Source organism: Mus pahari, chromosome 12, assembly GCF_900095145.1.
Source record: "Mus pahari chromosome 12, PAHARI_EIJ_v1.1, whole genome shotgun sequence".
Taxonomy (NCBI): Eukaryota; Metazoa; Chordata; class Mammalia; order Rodentia; family Muridae; genus Mus; species Mus pahari.
This window is the reverse complement of record NC_034601.1, coordinates 76,144,195-76,162,384: the sequence shown is the minus strand read 5'-3', so window position 1 is coordinate 76,162,384 and position 18,190 is coordinate 76,144,195. Positions and strand designations below refer to the sequence as shown.

At 40.9% G+C, this 18,190-nt stretch overlaps 1 protein-coding gene across 1 annotated transcript in view; it reads right to left on the bottom strand.

Moving 5' to 3' along the window:
• Positions 1 to 213: 213 nt before the first annotated feature.
• The window catches only part of Jam2 (junctional adhesion molecule 2), a 49,979-nt gene continuing 32,002 nt past the window's right edge, over positions 214 to 18,190 (bottom strand). The window contains exons 3-10 of the mRNA XM_021209645.2: positions 14,833 to 14,940; positions 13,825 to 13,977; positions 10,070 to 10,266; positions 7,909 to 8,008; positions 6,814 to 6,921; positions 4,438 to 4,453; positions 1,980 to 2,022; positions 214 to 563 (exon numbers count right to left, since the gene is read on the bottom strand). Of these exons, the coding sequence (XP_021065304.1) occupies positions 531 to 563; positions 1,980 to 2,022; positions 4,438 to 4,453; positions 6,814 to 6,921; positions 7,909 to 8,008; positions 10,070 to 10,266; positions 13,825 to 13,977; positions 14,833 to 14,940 (758 nt within the window). The 3' untranslated portion in view covers positions 214 to 530. The remainder of the gene's footprint in view (positions 564 to 1,979; positions 2,023 to 4,437; positions 4,454 to 6,813; positions 6,922 to 7,908; positions 8,009 to 10,069; positions 10,267 to 13,824; positions 13,978 to 14,832; positions 14,941 to 18,190) is intronic.

Below are 18,190 nucleotides of genomic sequence, written 5' to 3'. Positions count from 1 at the left end.
AAAAAAAAAAAAAAAAAAATAAAGTGCAAACCCTTAGACGTAAGACCCAGCCCTGGGATTCCCTTCCCGAGATACAGAGACACAGGACAGTGGAACCTATGTTATTTAGAGGTAAGAAGAGGATTCTGGTAGCAATTTTGCGAACAGGGTTTCCATTCGTTAGAGTACTTCCTGAACACATCAGCCATTCTTGCATGGAGAGAGCACATAGAGTATGTTCTTGCTTCTTGCATTAGCTTTACAGTCAGTATGATATAGTCAACTCCAAAACTGACGTTCATTTGCATTTCAAAAACTCAGAATATTACCAGACATTTCACTTTAGGTCAAACACAAGATGCCAGATTGTATTTTAGTGATGGCAAGAACATTTTGCTTAAAATATTTCTTGTGAGTTAGAGATCATAAAAATTATGATGAATTCCCACTTTCATTTCTTCATCACTTTGCAAATGTAAGACAAAGAGTTTTATAATATTTTAATAATGTGTGAAAAACTGGTTTTGGTGCATCTCAAAACTGGAATTCTTTTAAATTATAAAGGATTTTGTATGCTTGAAATCCTAGAAAAAAAAGAAAACAAAGTTAAGTTTAAAAATAACAAGCTATCTAATATTTAAATCATTCATATAAAATCTGATGAATATTGAACTGAGATTCTTCAAGGTACAGTAGGTATGTATCTGACTAAATCTAATTTTATGGGTAGTCAAGTTACAGTCAGTACATATCTAACTAAATCTAATTTTATGGACAGTTAAGTAAATGCTGGAAGCCAAGAGACTTGAATTTTGCTGAGAATAAAGAACTTGGATTGAAGTTCGAGCCAGGGGAGTTTGGCTTGTCCAGAGGTAGGGCACTACTGCCGCTCACTGCTAATCCACGCTTAGGACCTCACAGCACTGTGGCCAGCACTGTGAGCTGGGGAGCACTCACACCTGTCTACCGCAGAGCAGAGCTGAACTAGAGACGTGTGTACAGCAACTGAGGGGAAAAAGAAACAGTTTTTCTTTTTAATTCAAAGTCCCTTTTATTGTCTGATAGAATTGGTTTATTCCAGTCTTTAAGGCTTTCTCTGTACATTGTAGGAGAAGATAAGAGGTGATATTTGTCCCCTAATTAGAGATCGTGCTGCTCTGCGTAGTCAACTACAAAATCTGTGACTTTAGTCATAGATCCTAAAATATGTAACTTTTAAAATAATGTATGAGGCAGGAGGTTAAAGAGCAGTAACTGGGTATGAAATACTAGTGTCTTTGAGAATCACTTAAATGTTTAGAGTACTGGCACCTGAGGTCTGCTCTAAGACATCTGAGAATCCCTTGCCTGAAGAACTAAGGCATTCTGGGAGGCCTCCTTACTCGGGAAAGGGTTTAAGCCTGTGAGAATGTTGGATGTCCCACCTTGATTAAATTACCAGAAAGTAGTCCAGCTGGTCCAAATGACGTTTCCCAAGTAGTCTTAACTAGTGATAATAGATGATAAGGTCCTTTTAAGGGTTTTGAAATGCTCCTTGTCAGCAGTGACAGATATTTTATATCCCTAACATTTCCAAATGCTTGGAACAACCAAGGGCAAGTTCTATAACAGAGCATGCTATGAGCCATGTACTGGTCAGGCTGGTCTCCACCTTTGCCAGGGTTAGTCTGTGAGAATATGTCCCTCAGTTTTCCTCATCTAGCAACAATGACTGAGAATGCCAGACTCTGTCACGTTAGGGAGGTGGGTTTAGAGCCTAACACCCTCAACAGAAATGATAAAAATCACGTCCAGTAATTGCTCTGCAAATGTCACACATCCTCATGTGTCAACCCAGACAGAAAGGAGGCTAACATTCACCTAGGTCTTTTAATGTACCAGTAGCAGACACCAGTCTAAAGTATATTAAAAATGAGGTCACAGTATCCACATACTTGCTTCACTTCCCCGCCACAGTCCCCAAATGTCCTATTCAATAAACATGCTTCAATAGTACTCACATTTTCGCTCATCGTAGTGGCTTTAGATGCAGGACTACCCTTCCTGTTTGTAGAACACAAAGACAGCATTTACTACATTATCCCTTCCAATCCTGGTGCCCATCCTCATCCAGCAGGACACTCTTAGCCAAGCAGGAAGAAAAACCAGCAGCCCAAACGGGATGCCAGACACGTATAGATGGTATCCAAGCAAGCTATGCAACAACCTGAGCAGCAGAGTGTGGTCTAAGGCTAACGACATACTTTTATCTTTATTTTTTGTGGAATACACACACAAGAAACTTATTCTCTAATATATGAACATTAAATATTTTTGAACATTTGGATTCTTCTGAAATTTCATTTGTCCATGGAAAGTTTGTGTGTTGAACAGGTTTCTAGTAGCAGCTCAATGAATTTGAAAACTACATATCATGAATGGAAATGAGGTGTAAGGCAATAAATTGCTCCTTCCTGGATTCTAAAGATGCCTGCCTGATTTGACAGAGGCTCAAATTAAGAGAGTGTAAATCTCCCTCGCTGTTTATTTAAGATCATAAATCACTCTGCTCAAAACCCTCAATCACTTCTCATCTTAATAAAAAAATAAGTGCTCACAATTGGCTGGGGCTGGGGTGGGGTTGGGTAGTGGCTACATATCCCATGCTTTGTTCTGAATGGCCTTGCCTCTTTGCTAATCCTGATATCTTAGACTTTATCCTGTACTTGCACTAGGAGATCATGAGATCCAGACACCAAGGTTGAGGCTGGCATCTAGGGATAGGAACTCAGTGACAGCGGGAGTCGGCAAAGGGTATAAGAGAAGCCATGGCATCAGGGAAGGAGGAGGAATGTGAAAAGGGATCTGCCATGCCCATGTGGAAAGGGAGCTCAGTCACAGATCCAGTGCAGCAAAACTGGGACTTGGATGACCTTATCCATGTTTCCTGCATGACTTTAACATTTTTATCGTCGGTTAAGGGGTTAGAGAGATGTCTTGGTGGTATAGAGCACTTGATCTTGCAGAGAAACAGAGTTCAGCTGCCAGTGCCCACGTAGTGGCTCACAACAGTCTGTAATTCCAACTCGTGGAGGTCTGACACCCTCTTCTAGTCTCCATGAATACCATATGCACTGGGCACACAGACATACATTCAAGCTAAACAGACACTTAAGTAAATCCCCAAACTCTAGATTCCTATGCATACTATCAATAATGGTCTACTCACGAGTCTAATAAGCTTATCGAATACTGAAAGTTGCGGTGTTCCACACCTCTCTGCTCCTCCTCCGAGACCTTGCTCCCAAAGCCACGCCATCTGCAATCTTCCACATTCAGAAGAGTGTATGTCCTTGTAACCCCAAAGCCACCCCCATGTGACTGTCTTCCTACCAGCCTGAATCTAGATCAGTTGGTGGCTGAAAATAAATCCTCTATACACTAACCCCTAACCTGTCAAGCACTCCGATACCACCACATCAGCATAGAGTATGCATGCCGTGTTTGTCTTGGCTCCCTGACTGTCATTCTCTAATTGGCCTAACTGCTTTCACCTTTTCTCCCTTCAAGTTTTTTATTAACAGAGAAACCAAGGTGAGCGCTAAAGAAGTAAAACATTTAAAGCTGCTTACAGCCCTTCCTGGACTTCCCTTCCAAATGCCTCAAAATCCTCAGAACTGCTGGGCTAGGGCTCCTTATAGTCTGCCCCGCCCCCCAGTACTTCCATGTGCTCCCTGCCTCTCCCATACAGCTCTAGGCACGATGCTCATCTTCATATTATGAGATATGCCAAGCATCCTGACCTTGAGCTGTTTCGTTTTCCTCTCCCTTCTGCAAGAACACCATTGTGGATATCTGCTCAGCTGGCTTCCTCCCTCAGTCTTCAGCAAACATTGCCCGCCCGCCTGGTGTCCTTTCTTAATCCTGTATTTAAAATGGCAGTCTCCACTCCCCCTCCTTGTATTCTCTACTTTCTTACTTGCTCTGTTCTCCCTCGTTCTTGTCACACTCTGGAGTGCAGCACAGTGTACAGGTCTAGTCATTTCTGCTTAGTTAGGGGAATGGAAGCTCCACAATGATGCTAGTTTTGATACTGATTTCCAGTACAGATTTTGTGGGTATTTGCCTCATCTTTTAATCTAATATAGTGGCTGCGCCTACAGCAGTGTAGGGCAAGAAACTCAGTTAAGTGTGACAGTTGCTATGTGAAAGCTCATTTGAAAACTTAGTTTAGTTAGTGATATATAGAAATGTTTTTAAAGTTGTATATGGAAATGTCCACACAGTTAGTTAGAGACCATGTGTCTCCTCTTGTCATTGACAAGTAGGCCCCAAGACAGAGGTAATATGTTTTTCTTGATGAAGCTGATTAGCTTCTCACAGGATTACTCTAGACAAATAAACTACTTTTGCCATTTAACAGGTGGTTAAAAACTAAAAGACAAGAAGAAAAAGTAAGCATTAAGAAAGAATACTTACTGGAAGGAAGTTTCTCCTGCAAAAGAACAGGTATATATCATTAATGCAAGAATTTATGCAGCTCTAGCCACAATGGCTTTGGGTTGATTTTTCTTTTGAGCCTTACCTGTAACATTTGTACCTTCTAAATGCAAGTTTTCCTATAAAAGGTCATACATACAGCAAATGTTTGGGCTTTGAGGACTCAGGGATAAAATCAAGATGCTTTGGAGTTAGTTATATAACCAAGAAGAAAACAAGCTTTCAAAAATGTCTTTAAGATTTAAAGTAAAATAATACTAAAGTCTCATCTGCTTATTCATGAAAAGAATAGGAGTCTTTTGGTGTAGGGTTCACATTTCTTTGACTGTCTCAAGGTAGTGTTACTATTATTAAGTAATTACAAATTTGCCTTGCAAAAAAAAAAAAAAAAAAAAAAAGAGCCTATAGGCCCTAGAAAGCCAGGTAGGGAACTGAGCCTGGTAGTGTAACCCTGGAATCCCATATACTTGGAAAGCTAAGGCAGGGTGATCATAAGTTCAAAGCCAGTCTGGGCAACTTAGTGGGACCCTGTCTCAAAATAAACAATAAAAGTTGTTTGGGTTTTTTTTGTTTGTTTGTTTGTTTTAAATACTTTCCTCTGATTCAAGTACTAACCAGGCCCCACCCTCTTAGCTTCCAAGATCAGATGAGATCCAGCACATTCGGGGTGGTATGGCCGATAAATGTAATAAATACATAATAATTTTTTAAAAAAATGGTTGGCCTTGTTGTTTAGTTGCAAAGCAGTTGTCTACCAGGTACAATGTCCTAGGTTCATTCCTCAGTACCAGAGCACACACACCCGCCCAGTAAAGAAAAACAGTATAAACTGGTTGTGGCCAGAGCTTATAGTTTGTTAATGCTGATTCCAAACAGAAGTTCAAAAATATGGTTCCCTTGGACAGGCTTTCTGCCATATGAAGAAGGAAGTAATAATCTAAGCTAGTGAACTCCTGATAACCGTGTCGACTTTTTCAGTATTTTAAGAAATAGCTTTACTGATTCCTCATTTAAAAATCAATAGGTATTTTTCTTAAGTAGGTAAAAATGACAAGAATTTTGCATGATGATTTTGTTTACACTTCCACTACTGCCCAGCAGGGGACACCGCTAGAGTCTATTGATTGAATGGGCTAGGCTAGGCCAGACTGGGCTCTCATTCACAACACAGTTCACCCTTTTTCTTTTTTGATAAAGGGTCTCCTTAATTTGCAGACCACGTTGGCCTTGAATTTATGACCCTATTGCCTCCGCCTCTGCATGCTGTAATTCCACATGTAAGCTCCATACCCAATAGCTAGCTATGCAGAAGGAATTACCTTGAATCAATTTTCATGGAAACATTTTTGATATATAAATGCTAATGTATAATGTAGAAATGATGTATAATTACTTTTAAATGATATTGGAAGCTCCTTTGGATTTTATTTCAGTGTGAATCATTTTCAACCTGAATTCTAAAACTGATACCCACTATTAAATGATGGCTCTAAAACATCTTCATGCTGTAGTTTATTATTTCATTTAAAATTCACGTCCTTTTGTTAGTACAGGAAGCTCTTGAGGTCTCATAAATTTAAGCACTGGAGTGAAGGCATATATTAAGAAAATAAAATGTTTAAATCTCAAATATTTGCATCAGACCAATTGCGTAATCAAATGTAGTTTGAAGTTACAAAAGTTCTGACCAAGAAGCCTAAAAGCCTTATCCGGAAACAGCTCTAATTCCATAGGGGCTGTGTGTGCACATCGTTTTTGTTTTGTGATGTTTTTGAAACAAGATCTCACTATATAGCCCAAACTTACTATTCTCATGACTCTCTGCTACCCTCCAGTACTGGGACTACAGGCATATACCAACACACCCAGCTAGGTTTCTAGCTGTGACTAGCAGTTTTCTCTATACTTGTATTAAATTAGATGTTCAATATTACACAGTTCTATACCAAAACCTTTCACTGATGGTTCATTTTAATGAAATTGTTTATAAAGTAAGAAATTAATGCCTTTCCTAAAAGGGATGATTTCTAACATAAAATAAAAGGATCTCATACCATATGTTAGTGCACTATAAACATTTGTCTACACTGAATGTCTTTGTGCTGTTACACTCTCAGGATGATTCTCACACATTCCATGCAGTTCCAGAATTTCACAAAAAGGAAGAATTATTGGTTGCCGAGGTGTATCACAGCACATATGCACGTTATTGTGAACATTGTAATACAGTAACCATAAAAATACTCTCCAGAGTTGGTAGAACTTCATAGGAGAAACAGTACCTGGAAAAGAAACCTCTGTATTCAGAAGAATATAGAGGGTATCATGTATCTGAGAAGGACGAGTTTAACTTACTTGAAAAGTAGCCTTTCCTCTGAGCATAGCATGTACTAAGGCCACATACACAAGTCACAAAGGCCACCACCACAACAGCTGCTATGATGCCACTTATGTTGAGAACATCTGGAATGTGAAATAAAGCATGTGTGAATTCTTGTTAAGGAGATGGACAGATGCTATCATTAAACCCAACAGACATAAAAACTCTCCTTGGCAGCTATGCTAATGATAACTGTGTGCTTCTGAAACCTACTTAACTAGTGAGTTTCAATTCATGGCTCAAATGGATTGGAAATATTCAGAGAACCAAGCTTTTACAAAATCTTAAATGTTAGGATGGGCAAGATGGCACAGTGGGTAAAGGTGCTGGCCGTCTAGCCTGGACACCTGAGTTCCAGCCCTGAAACCTGCCTTTGACAGTTACACATGCCTTTGGTTTGATCCCTATTGTTGTGGGTAGGAGGTGGGGTATGCTCTGAAACTCCTAGGAAAGACTATCGCTGTCACTCTTTTAATTCCAAAAGTCATTCTGTGAAATACAATATATTGTAGTTACATTTTGAACAATTTAGCTCCATAATTATTCTGTGTGTCTTTTGGAAAACCTAGCCTGCAATTAGTATAAGCTCAGTGTGTCAGGGCCTTGGTGCAACCATCATCTATGACTTACTGACAGTGACCCATATGGCTAACACTCACATAGTGCTCACAGCACACAAGTGCTGCTGTGTTATTATAGTGTGACCCCAGGAAGAAAGAGTCTGTGCTGCATGTAATTGAGTCAGTGGGAGCAGTTTGCACGGGCGCCCAGCAGTACAGTACATACTGTAGCACACTTAACAGTGATTTGCAAGACAGATTGCTTAGAAAAGCATATTTGATAAATTAAAAACATATATTATTTATATATATATGCTAAATTGTCTTGCCTTGATTAAAGAAAGAAAGCAACAGTGTATTTTTTTTGTTTTTTTTTTTTTTTTTTTTTTTTTTTTAATATTAAGCTCATTTTAAACATTTCTTCCGGCTTGTCCGTCTCCTTGCTCCCTTACCCATCTGCTCTTCCACACTCTGTCTACACATACGTTCTTCTTAAGTCTCCATGCTTACCTACTTGCATTCGCTTCCCAGGGCACCTGCGGTGTCCAACAGAGTTCCGGGCTTCGCAGTAATACTCTCCACTGTCCATCTTGGAAATCATGTTGAATTGCTATGTATCCGAGGAAAAATAAACAGACCCTTAAGCTGTAAATCTATGAAGAGGCTCCTAATATGGAAGTTTGTCAACAAAGGGGTCTGCCCTTTTGTAATGACCCCAGAAATTTATATTTCTCTTGTGAATTGAGGTATCTACTAGAACCTGCCAGGTCTGTGGTGGCCTGTTTAATTTGGCAGTGAAAGACAGGCATATCTGAGGAAGTCTGTCTTCCTCTTCTCCATTCCTCCTGGCGCCTTCAACAGTATCCCACTCTGCCGCGCAGGCTGGTCTCAAACTATTGATGCTCACTCTTCTGTCTTCACGTAGCCAGCATCACAGGTATGTGTGCCCTCGGCATCTCTAATTTCTGGGAAATGCCACTTATAAAAGAAGACATCCCCCCCAAGTGAAAGAGCGAGTGTACTTTCTCAGTCACAGAGAGGTCACAGCAGGAGCAAAACGCAGCACTTTCTCCCCAGAGTCAGGGCAGGAAGTAAGTAGCTCCTGGCCCACAAAACCACAACTGATGTTTTTAGGATTGTAAATTACAGCAATTCCAGAGTCCTTGAAAATTCTGAAAAGTTCAACCCTCCTGGGCCGTGGTGGTACCCCCTTTAATTCCATCACCTGGGACACCAAGGCAGGCAGGTCTCCAAGAGTTTGTGAACAGCCAGGGCTACATGGAGCAACCCTGTCTCAAACAAAAAATAAAAAAACCGAACAACAAAAGTTCAACCCTCACTGCTTTTCCCTGCCAATAATGAGAAGTAGGAAATTGGTGGCAAAGACTTTCATAATGTGTACACTGGTACAACTTTTATAATGTGTACTACTGAGTTTTATACCCTTGGAGTGTTTCTGGTGGGAAAGAAGAGTGGGAGGCAGCTGACAGAAGGAGGAAGAACTTGCTCTAGTTAAAGCTGCCCTTGGGCATAAGGTGTCCTTACCACATACCCCAAGGGCTGACTCCTGGAGGAGAGAGCATCCAGCACTTCAGACCTGCCTTGGGGCTTTTATCACCCACTCAGAAAAAAATAAATCTGAAGAGTAAATATAGCAGCATGCGAAGGCAGGTTTAGTGCCCAATTTCACAGTGTAAAATGGCTCGGACCTGCTGACTGCTCCTGAAGACTGGGAACGCTAGCACATGACCTGATTCTGAGGGCAGGCCCGCCACTCCTTCTTTTACTTAGCTACAGAAGCAGTATGCTTTCCTAAGGACCAGAGGATCTGATTTGTACTGATACTGTACCAGGAGAAAGAATAAATGGAAACGATCTACCACTGTTTCCAAATTCCTAAGACTCCATAGTATTACCTTACCTATAAGGTTTTTTTTTTCATAATACTTGTCATGATTTTGCATTGCTGGAAACAAAATATTTAAAACCTAACACAATATTATCTCGATTGGAAGTAAAAGGTTTCAAATTAAATGATCCTTCCTCAACTCTGAAAAATCACAGATGGAAAAGTAAAAATAGTCATGAAGCTTGAACAGCTTATATAAGGAGCTATATTGGTTATCTCTAGGAAAGGGAACAATTGGATAATCTGGGGTAAATATACAGATGAGGTAACAGATAGGTAAGTCGCAGAGACTACAGTGAAGAATCTGGAGCCAGGAGAAAGTTTAATGACTAAGACGCCCTAGTGTGGTTTCCTGTGGTCACTGTTTCCACACAGCACTGAGCTTCAGGTATCTCCAACTGAGTTTTTTGTGCATTTCCTCTGTGGTTAAAATTGAGATTGAGGTTAGTGATTTTCCAGGACATAGAGGGAGGTAGCTATAGAGTACTGCCTGATCCATCATGAAAAAGGTTTGGCCTGCCCCGAGTTGCTGGTCTTGTCCTGTTGGCTTGGCTCCCTGGTTTCCCACCCCATCTTCCCACTTCCCACAGTTGTCTGTTCCATCATGTCTTAGCACATGTACCATCCTCTTTCCCGCTACCACGCCCCCTCTCCACTTAGTAACAATGAGCTGGACCTCCTCCTATTATGTATAATTTAAAGATCTAGTGACCTTTTTTATCACAATGACAGGCAGTAGTTTAATACCTGAAAGGACCTTACCAGAATTCCAGATTTCGTGTTCATTGTGTATGAGCTGTTGTGTATGCCGCCTTTTGGATTCCCTAGCAAACTCGTGCCATCTTTAAACCAGATGTACTCAGGAGCTGGATTTCCTTCTTTATCTTGGCATCGTAGCTCCACAACACTTCCACTCATAACAGAAGTGGGTACTTCACAGGAAGGAACAGCAGGAGCCACTGGAGACAATGGAAGCCAAATGGTACAGATTATTCATTAGCTGGACATGGGTTTCAATAGCCTGTATTGAGTGGACGATTGAGAAACAGATGGACCACTGTATGTGTTTTCTTTTTTTTTTTTTTCTTGAGCACACAATATGCCATATTTTCACCCTTCTTGCTCCCAGGTAGGTTATATACATTACTTGGGCTAAAGGAACATAGGTTAAAGTGATATGGCCATTTTTATATCTGATCTATTAAAGTTTCATGTATGCTTCATTTGCTCCTCTTATCCTCATCTACTACTGAGTAGTTATCAGTACACTTGAACTTCAAAAGCCATGTATTAAGGGTGGCAGTCATGTCTTTTTTCTGAGTCTCTTCATTTTATAAAGTAGCATGTTATGGTGTGAGTATGAATATCCTCCATGGGGTGGCTCATGTGTTTGAAAACCTGGCCTGCAGCTGCTGCTGGTGTTTGGGGAGGTTCTAGGACTCTTGTGAGGAAGTATGTCACTGAAGACTCGCCTGGAGTTTTATAGCCTAGTCCTGCTTTCTGGCCCCTCTCTGCTTTCTGGTCTACCAAGATGTGAGCAAGTAGTCTCATGTTCCCACTTCCACAGAGAAGCTGGTCCCATCTCCACATCTTCCCTACCTTGCTGGACTTACAGCCACTCAAAACATGAGCCTTCCTTAAGTTGCTCCTTGTCATGTAGGTGGTCACAGAAATCAGGAACGTGACTAATAACAAAAATTAGCACAAGGAACTGGAACCATTGTGGTGGTCCCTGACAGCATGGCTCATAAGCCTTAGGAACTGATTTGCATGATTGGAATAGAGTTTGAAGCTGTAAAGTACTATAATGCTATAAACGGAACTTCATGGGTCATTCTGGTAGGCGTTTGGAAGTGTGGCAATGGAAGACTGTGCTTTTTTAAGGCTTTGGGGTGGTGGTCAAGGACTTGACTTGCATCAGAAATTAGAGTAGAGTGCATTAATGTGACAAATTGACAACGAATCTGACTTCTTTCTGCCAGTGTCCTGAAAACTGGAGTGAGACTGAGCTTTAAAGTAGTGGACCAAGTTGTGTGGCAGAGGAAATGTCAAGACAACCTAGCATGCAAGCTGTGCATGGTAGCCATGGTAACCCCACCAATTCTTGTCAGATTTACAAGGGAAAGGTAAAAAGATGTGAAAGTGAAGGTCAGCAAGGAGAGGTGCGCAGAGACTTTTAAACTACAGGTAGGGAGGCCAAAGGGAGTTCAGACAAAGCGTTGTAATTGTTGAACATACTGGCACCCTGAAGGAAGAAAGGGTGCCTTGAGGGGAAACCCATTTATCAAGAAGAGCTCCATACTGTAACAATTCAAATTCAAGTGGAAGGATCATTCCTGAAAACACAGTCGCATAGATCTCATTCTGTAAAGCAGGCATCAAGGGAAGGGTTTTTCCTGAGTTCAGTAGCAAAGGCACACAAGAATCTGTGGTCCAAGAAAGTCAGGACACATCGGGAGCAGGATACAGTTCTTGGCATTAGGCATTACGTCTATGCTGCTGGTATTTTTGTGGGTTTTTTGTTTTGTTTTGCTTTTGTTTATTTATTTTTTGTTTTTCTGGTTGGTGGGTTCTTTTTAGACGTTCTGGTCCAAGAGAAAGGCAGCAAGGCCGGCATCGCATGGAGCTGCTGCAAAATCCGTGTAGCCTATCCAATTCTGTGCATGGAGAGGCTGTGTGAGCAGTGTGTGAAACCGTGAAGGCAAAGCCCGAGTTGTAGTGAAACCCTGGGATATTAGAACTGTAAAAGGCTCTCACTGAAAAACCATTCAGGCACCAAATGGAGCTATCCCCAAGGAGAAGCCACATGTGCCCCAGGAAGCTGTACAATGGGGCTATTCAAAGTCATTGATCCCAGAAGACATCAGCAAGTGTTCCAGGAAGTAGACATGGAGCTGACGAGTTTGGTTCTTTTCCTTCTGTCTTCGCCTTGCTTTGGCCCAGCCTTTCCTTGCTAGGCTCCATTAGTCTCTTGGAATAGAAATGTTTATTCTGAACACTGCATTTTTAATTTTATTTCACAGGGGTTGACAGTTTTGTGATTGCCTTGAACAATTTAAGACTTCAGACTTTAGAACAGGGTTGGGACTGACCACAAGACTAGTGACTTTTGAAGTTGACTTAATGAATTTCCTTTATTAAATATCCGTGAGTGTTTGGGACTTGGGCTGAACAATAAATAAGATCTGAATATGAAGTGACTCATGGACTCATGTGTCTTCTGCGCTTAACACTTTTGAAGAGGTTGTGGAAACTTTAAGAAGTGGAGTCTTTTATCTTATCATATTATATTATATAATACTTTTTAAATAAAGGAAAAAAGTAGGGTCTCATTGGAGAAATCGGGTCTTAGGGACTTGAACTAAAACAGAATGTAGTGGGTACGGTAGTTTGAATAGGAATGACCTTTACAGACTCATGGGCTTGAATGCTTGGCCCATAGAAAGTGGCATTATTAAGAGTTGTGGCCTTGTTGGAGTAGGTGTGGCCTTGTTGGAGGAAGTGTGTCACTGTGGGGGTGGGTTTTGAGGTCACCGAGTATGACACAGTTTCCTTCTGCTCCCTATGGATTAAGATGTAGAACTCTCAGCTCCTTCTCCAGTACCATGTCTGCCTGGATGCTGCCATGCTTCCCACCATGATGACAATGGACTGAACCTCTGAACCTGTAAGCCAGCCCCAATTAACTGCTTTCCCTTACAAAGAGTTGGATGACCATGATGTCTCTTCACAGCAAAAAACAAACAAACAAACAAACAACAAAAAAAAACCTAAGTAAGACCGTAGATAACTATTAATAATCTCCTGGAAAATTCAGGATTGAAGATGGTAGGCCGAATTCTGGCAGTCCCATGACATTCCCATCTTCAGTATACATACATGGTCTCTCAGTAATTAAAATTATATTTATATATTTTATATAAAATTATATTTATAAAGTACTATGAAGAAATCTGGAAGATGTAATTAAGATTCCAAATCCATTCTTGGTAATATAGAAATGTGAATATGGCCACACAACATGGTGGTTTTAATGATTTATTTATGTGTATTTAATGTGTATGAATGTTTTGCCTATATGTATGTATATGCCCCAAATGCATGCAGTGCTTATGGAGGTCAGAAGAGGGTAGAAGATCTTCAGGACCTGGAGTGACAGAAGTTTCTGAACCACCACGTAGATGCTGGGAAATGAACTTGGGACAAACTGGGTCATCTGTAGAAGCATCAAGTGCTCTTAACCACTGCTGACCCATTTTCCCAGACCCTAGCATGAACTTTTTAAATTCAGGGTGCATGCTGGCTAATTACTAAAGGAAATGTCTAGTAATTCAAAGTACAAAAAGGATCCAGCATGCCTCCGTTGTACTGAAGATGAAAGGGAGAGGCAACAGGAAACTTATGTAATACCGTCCAGGCTGCTGAAAAGCAAACAAACGAAAGCCCAAATCTTTCCCTGGGGCTGGGGGATGAGGATGTGACAGCTGACAGCCATTACATATGTGTGTGTGCAGTACCTAGTACTTCTAGCATGACTGTATCTTCCTGCAGGTTCTGGCCTTGCTCAGTCGGAGCGCTGACTTCACAGCGATACTCTCCAGCATCATTTCTTGTAACATTTTTGATTCGTATATTGAAATCTATCATCTCAGCACGCTCTTTAAAGTCACCTTTGGGGGGGGGGAGACAATAACATTAGAAATAATCAAGCAACTTCAAGTCATTTCGTTCAAAACTAAAGCATTTGTTTTCCTGGTAAAAAACTTAATTTTAAACATTGAACTTACATGTGCATATTACACATTTTGTAGGACATTTTAAAGCATCTCTCCCTCAGTGTCTTTGTCTCTGTCTCTCTGTTTCTCTCCCTCTCTGAGACGGGGTATCCCTCTATCGCCCTGGCTATAGTCCACAGTCCTAACTCTCCAGGCTACTCAGCAGTAGGCTTGTTTTCTGGAGAGAAATGGGAAAACAGTTATTGCTGAGCAGGAACCCACATCCTAATCTCATACCTTTTGTTTGTTTGCTTTGTTCTGTAGGGTTTTTTGTTTGTTTTGTTTTTTTGTTTGTTTTGTTTTTTGAGACAGAGTCTCTCTGTATAGTCCTAGCTGTCCTGCTAATGTAGACTATGCTGGCCTTAAACTCACAGAGAGCATCCTCCTGTCTTTGTCAGTAGAGTGCTGAGATTAAAGGCGTGCACCATCATGCCTGGCCCAATCTCAAATCAGCCTTTTTCTTTTTCCCCTTCTATCAACAGTTTAATTTACCAGACCAGCAGAATGATAGCCTTTTGTGTTAAGCAAGCAATGGTCCCAGGGCTCACGGGACTTCACCTTTTTTTGCTCTGTCTAGTGTTCATCGCTGTGGTATTTTAGTCTCAGTCACTACTCACTTCATCTCACACTTGCAGAAACACGTTTTCAGTAATCAGTCCTGTCCTGTCCTGTCCCCATTTCTGAGTTAAAGGAGGTGGGCTGCCCTTGGTGTCATCTCACTCTGGCCTCCCCCAGTCTACAATTTCTTACCTTGGAGAGCCTGTTGATAGTAGACCAAGGAGACCCCCTGCCCCAGCTTCTTCCATTCCAATCTGGAGGAAGTGGTCTTCTTTGGGGTTTTACAAGCTAAAATAGCCTCTAGGAACAATAGGAAAAATAGGTTTTTTTTAATGGTTCCTATGAGTTTGCACCTTATTTAACAACAACAACAACAACAAAAAAAACCCATTAAAACATCTTTAAATTACCTTTTTTTTTTTTTTTTTGCATTTCCATTCATCCACTCATTTCTACCCAGACAAACAAACACATGCATAAAAACATCATGTCTGTAGGCATCATGTTGATTTAACCTAAAGACGAATTGGGAGCATCACAGCGCTTCTCTGTGATAATTATGTGGCACAATCCTACATTCTCTAGCTGTGGAATCTGAGTCTTCTCCATAGAAATAGGATGGCAGTTCACAGAATTGTGAGTCCTCAAAAGTAGCAACATATGCAAAACATACATGTCTAAACACTGTTTGTACTTTACAAACAGCAGCATAATTAATTATTTACTTGCTATTCCAAATCGCAGCATCTGACAAGTCTACGCTTAGCTAGAAGATGCAGGTAAGATAAGATCATTCTAGGCAAAAATCGATGGGTGTCAAGAGTGGGGTCTAAGCAGACATCAGTAGTATATGTCAAAGTCATGCTGTAGGAGATCAGGCCAGGCCACAGGAGGGTGAGTTTTAGAAAGTATTTCTCACTCCAATCAATTACAAAAAATTAAATATTGTTTAATAAAAAATTAAACATCAAGCCGGGCGTGGTGGCGCACGCCTTTAATCCCAGCACTTGGGAGGCAGAGGCAGGCGGATTTCTGAATTCGAGGCCAGCCTGGTCTACAGAGTGAGTTCCAGGACAGCCAGGGCTACACAGAGAAACCCTGTCTTGAAAAAAAAATTAAACATTAAAAAAAAAAAGAGTGGGGTCTAAGCTGGGCAGTGGTGGCACACACCTCTGATCCCAGCATATGGGAGACAGAGGGAAGTGAATCTCTGAGAGTTAGAGACCAGCCTGGACTATAAACAAACAAACAAACAAACAAACAGGTCTGGGGAGAGTGCTATAAATAAATAAATAAGTAGGTCTGGGGAAAGTGCTTTGCATTTGTACCTGAGAAAGACACTTATTTCATTCCTGGCTATGCTGGGAAAATGGACAGACGTTCCTCACAGGTTACCTTCTCCTTGGCTCCCTTGTGACTCACTCTATGAATATATTAATATGCAGCTATATTTTATATTGTAGGCTCCTACTGCAAAATGACTGCCTATAACTTTGTCTTAACCTAGGTAAACTATTGGAAGATTAAGCTTCTCATCGATTTGACTCCAGTGGCAAAGGTCACTTTTATTACAATGAATTTACGACATCTGCATCACTGAAGAATCCCAGAAACCTCTGGGGAGACCCTTTTTGACTGTCCAGACAAGATGACTAGGGGACAGTAGACCAACGCTGGTCCAAATGCTACTCCAAGCTGCCAAACAGAAGCTCCAGCTATAAATAGTCTAAAAGTATGTTTCAACCAGGCTCCTTGGAGTGTCAACTTCATATTTCTGAGTATTTTTTTAACCCTACGGCTTGGGGTTTGACCTAAAACAAAACAAACAAACAACCGCAAATGATCTTTCACTGAAAGAAAAAATTATGTTAAAATTTCTCTATGTCTGATTTTGATGTTTAAGAACATTTAATGCTATTTTTTTAAAGATTTATTTATTTATTATATGTAAGTACACTGTAGCTGTCTTCAGACACTCCAGAAGAGGGAGTCAGAGCCTGTTACAGATGGTTATGAGCCACCATGTGGTTGCTGGGATTTGAACTCCCGAACTTCGGAAGAGCAATCGGGTGCTCTTACCCACTGAGCCATCTCACCAGCCCTAATGCTATTTTTTTTACAGTCCCAAATTTATATGCACAGTCATGGAAAAAAATGTCTATAGGCATATGTTCAAAACATAACACAGTAGTGATGGCTGTATGATGACAGTAAGGGGTCACTGTTGTTGTTATAGGCAGCCTTTGCTGTGTGTGTACATTTTCTACTGTACTTCTACGGACAGAAATAACATGAAAGGTAGTAGGAGACTGGCTGGGGAAAAGAAAGGCAAGAAATAAACAAAACCAGGAGCTGTTTTAAGGATGCTGGAAGCTTTAAGCTTCCAAACCACACAGAGTAATCATTCTCAGAGGTGTTTACAACTCGGCTACAAAGACAAATGTGTGCTAAGGGACCTGTCTGAGGAAACAGTTCTGTTCTGTTGATTAAGGAGAAAGGGTGGTGACTTCCGGAGGCTTGAGTTTTAGATAGGTTTCCTTCCCGTATTTTTGTTGAGTTTTCCAACAATTATACACACACCCACACTCGTTTTCACTATTTCTCTGTGACTTAATTCTATACCTTAAGAGATAATTTTACACTGTGCCACATTATCTTGTATTTTTAACCACACACACACACACACACACACACACACACACACACACACACACACAAATACCATACCTTTTGGTGAGTTTCTCCTAACTCTCCCTTCACTGTTCCATGGGAAAAAAAACTGAGGAAATCCTATTGGAAAATGGGACCTTTTTTTCTCCCTACCTACTGATTTGACTTTAGTCTCCTCACTGAGCATATATAATGTGAAGAAGTGACCTATCCAGTTGTCCAATATATGCTCAGTAATATTGTGTGGCCAACATTGTTCTTGAGCTCTAATCAGTGACTAGAGCAGGAATCCTCTGCCATTTGGTATCTGACGATCTAGCCGAGACAGTCAGGCTAACAAGCAGCATGTCCTCCAGAAGACTGAAGGAGGCGAAAGCAGCTTCAGGGGAGACGAAGGCTCTCAGGGACCAGGACACAATGTACAAATCAAAGAGGACCTCTTTCAGGAGGCAGTGTCAGACTGAAGCTTTAGAAAGCAGGGACCTTAGTTCTAACAGCCTCTGAGGAAAGTGTCCTGCATAGGAGAAGGGTCAAAACCAAGGGCCCTGGTCATCAGCACCTTGACATTCGGTATTAATGTAGACAGTGAAAGCACTAAAATCAAGGAGCTGACATCTCAGGAGAAAGAACCTAGAGGCCAACTTGCCCTCTTGCCTTCGACAGAATTCAAAACTCACAGCTGGCATAGTTTTCCACATCTGGCTTCTGGGTTGTAGACATGGTAGCTTGCAGCACAGGCCATCAAGTTAGACCTTTGTCACATAAAAGGCCTAAGATGATGTGGCCATCATACTTATATCAGTGAAATGATAAACTAGTGATTCATGTCACAATTTTATATATATATATATATATATATATATATATATATATATATATA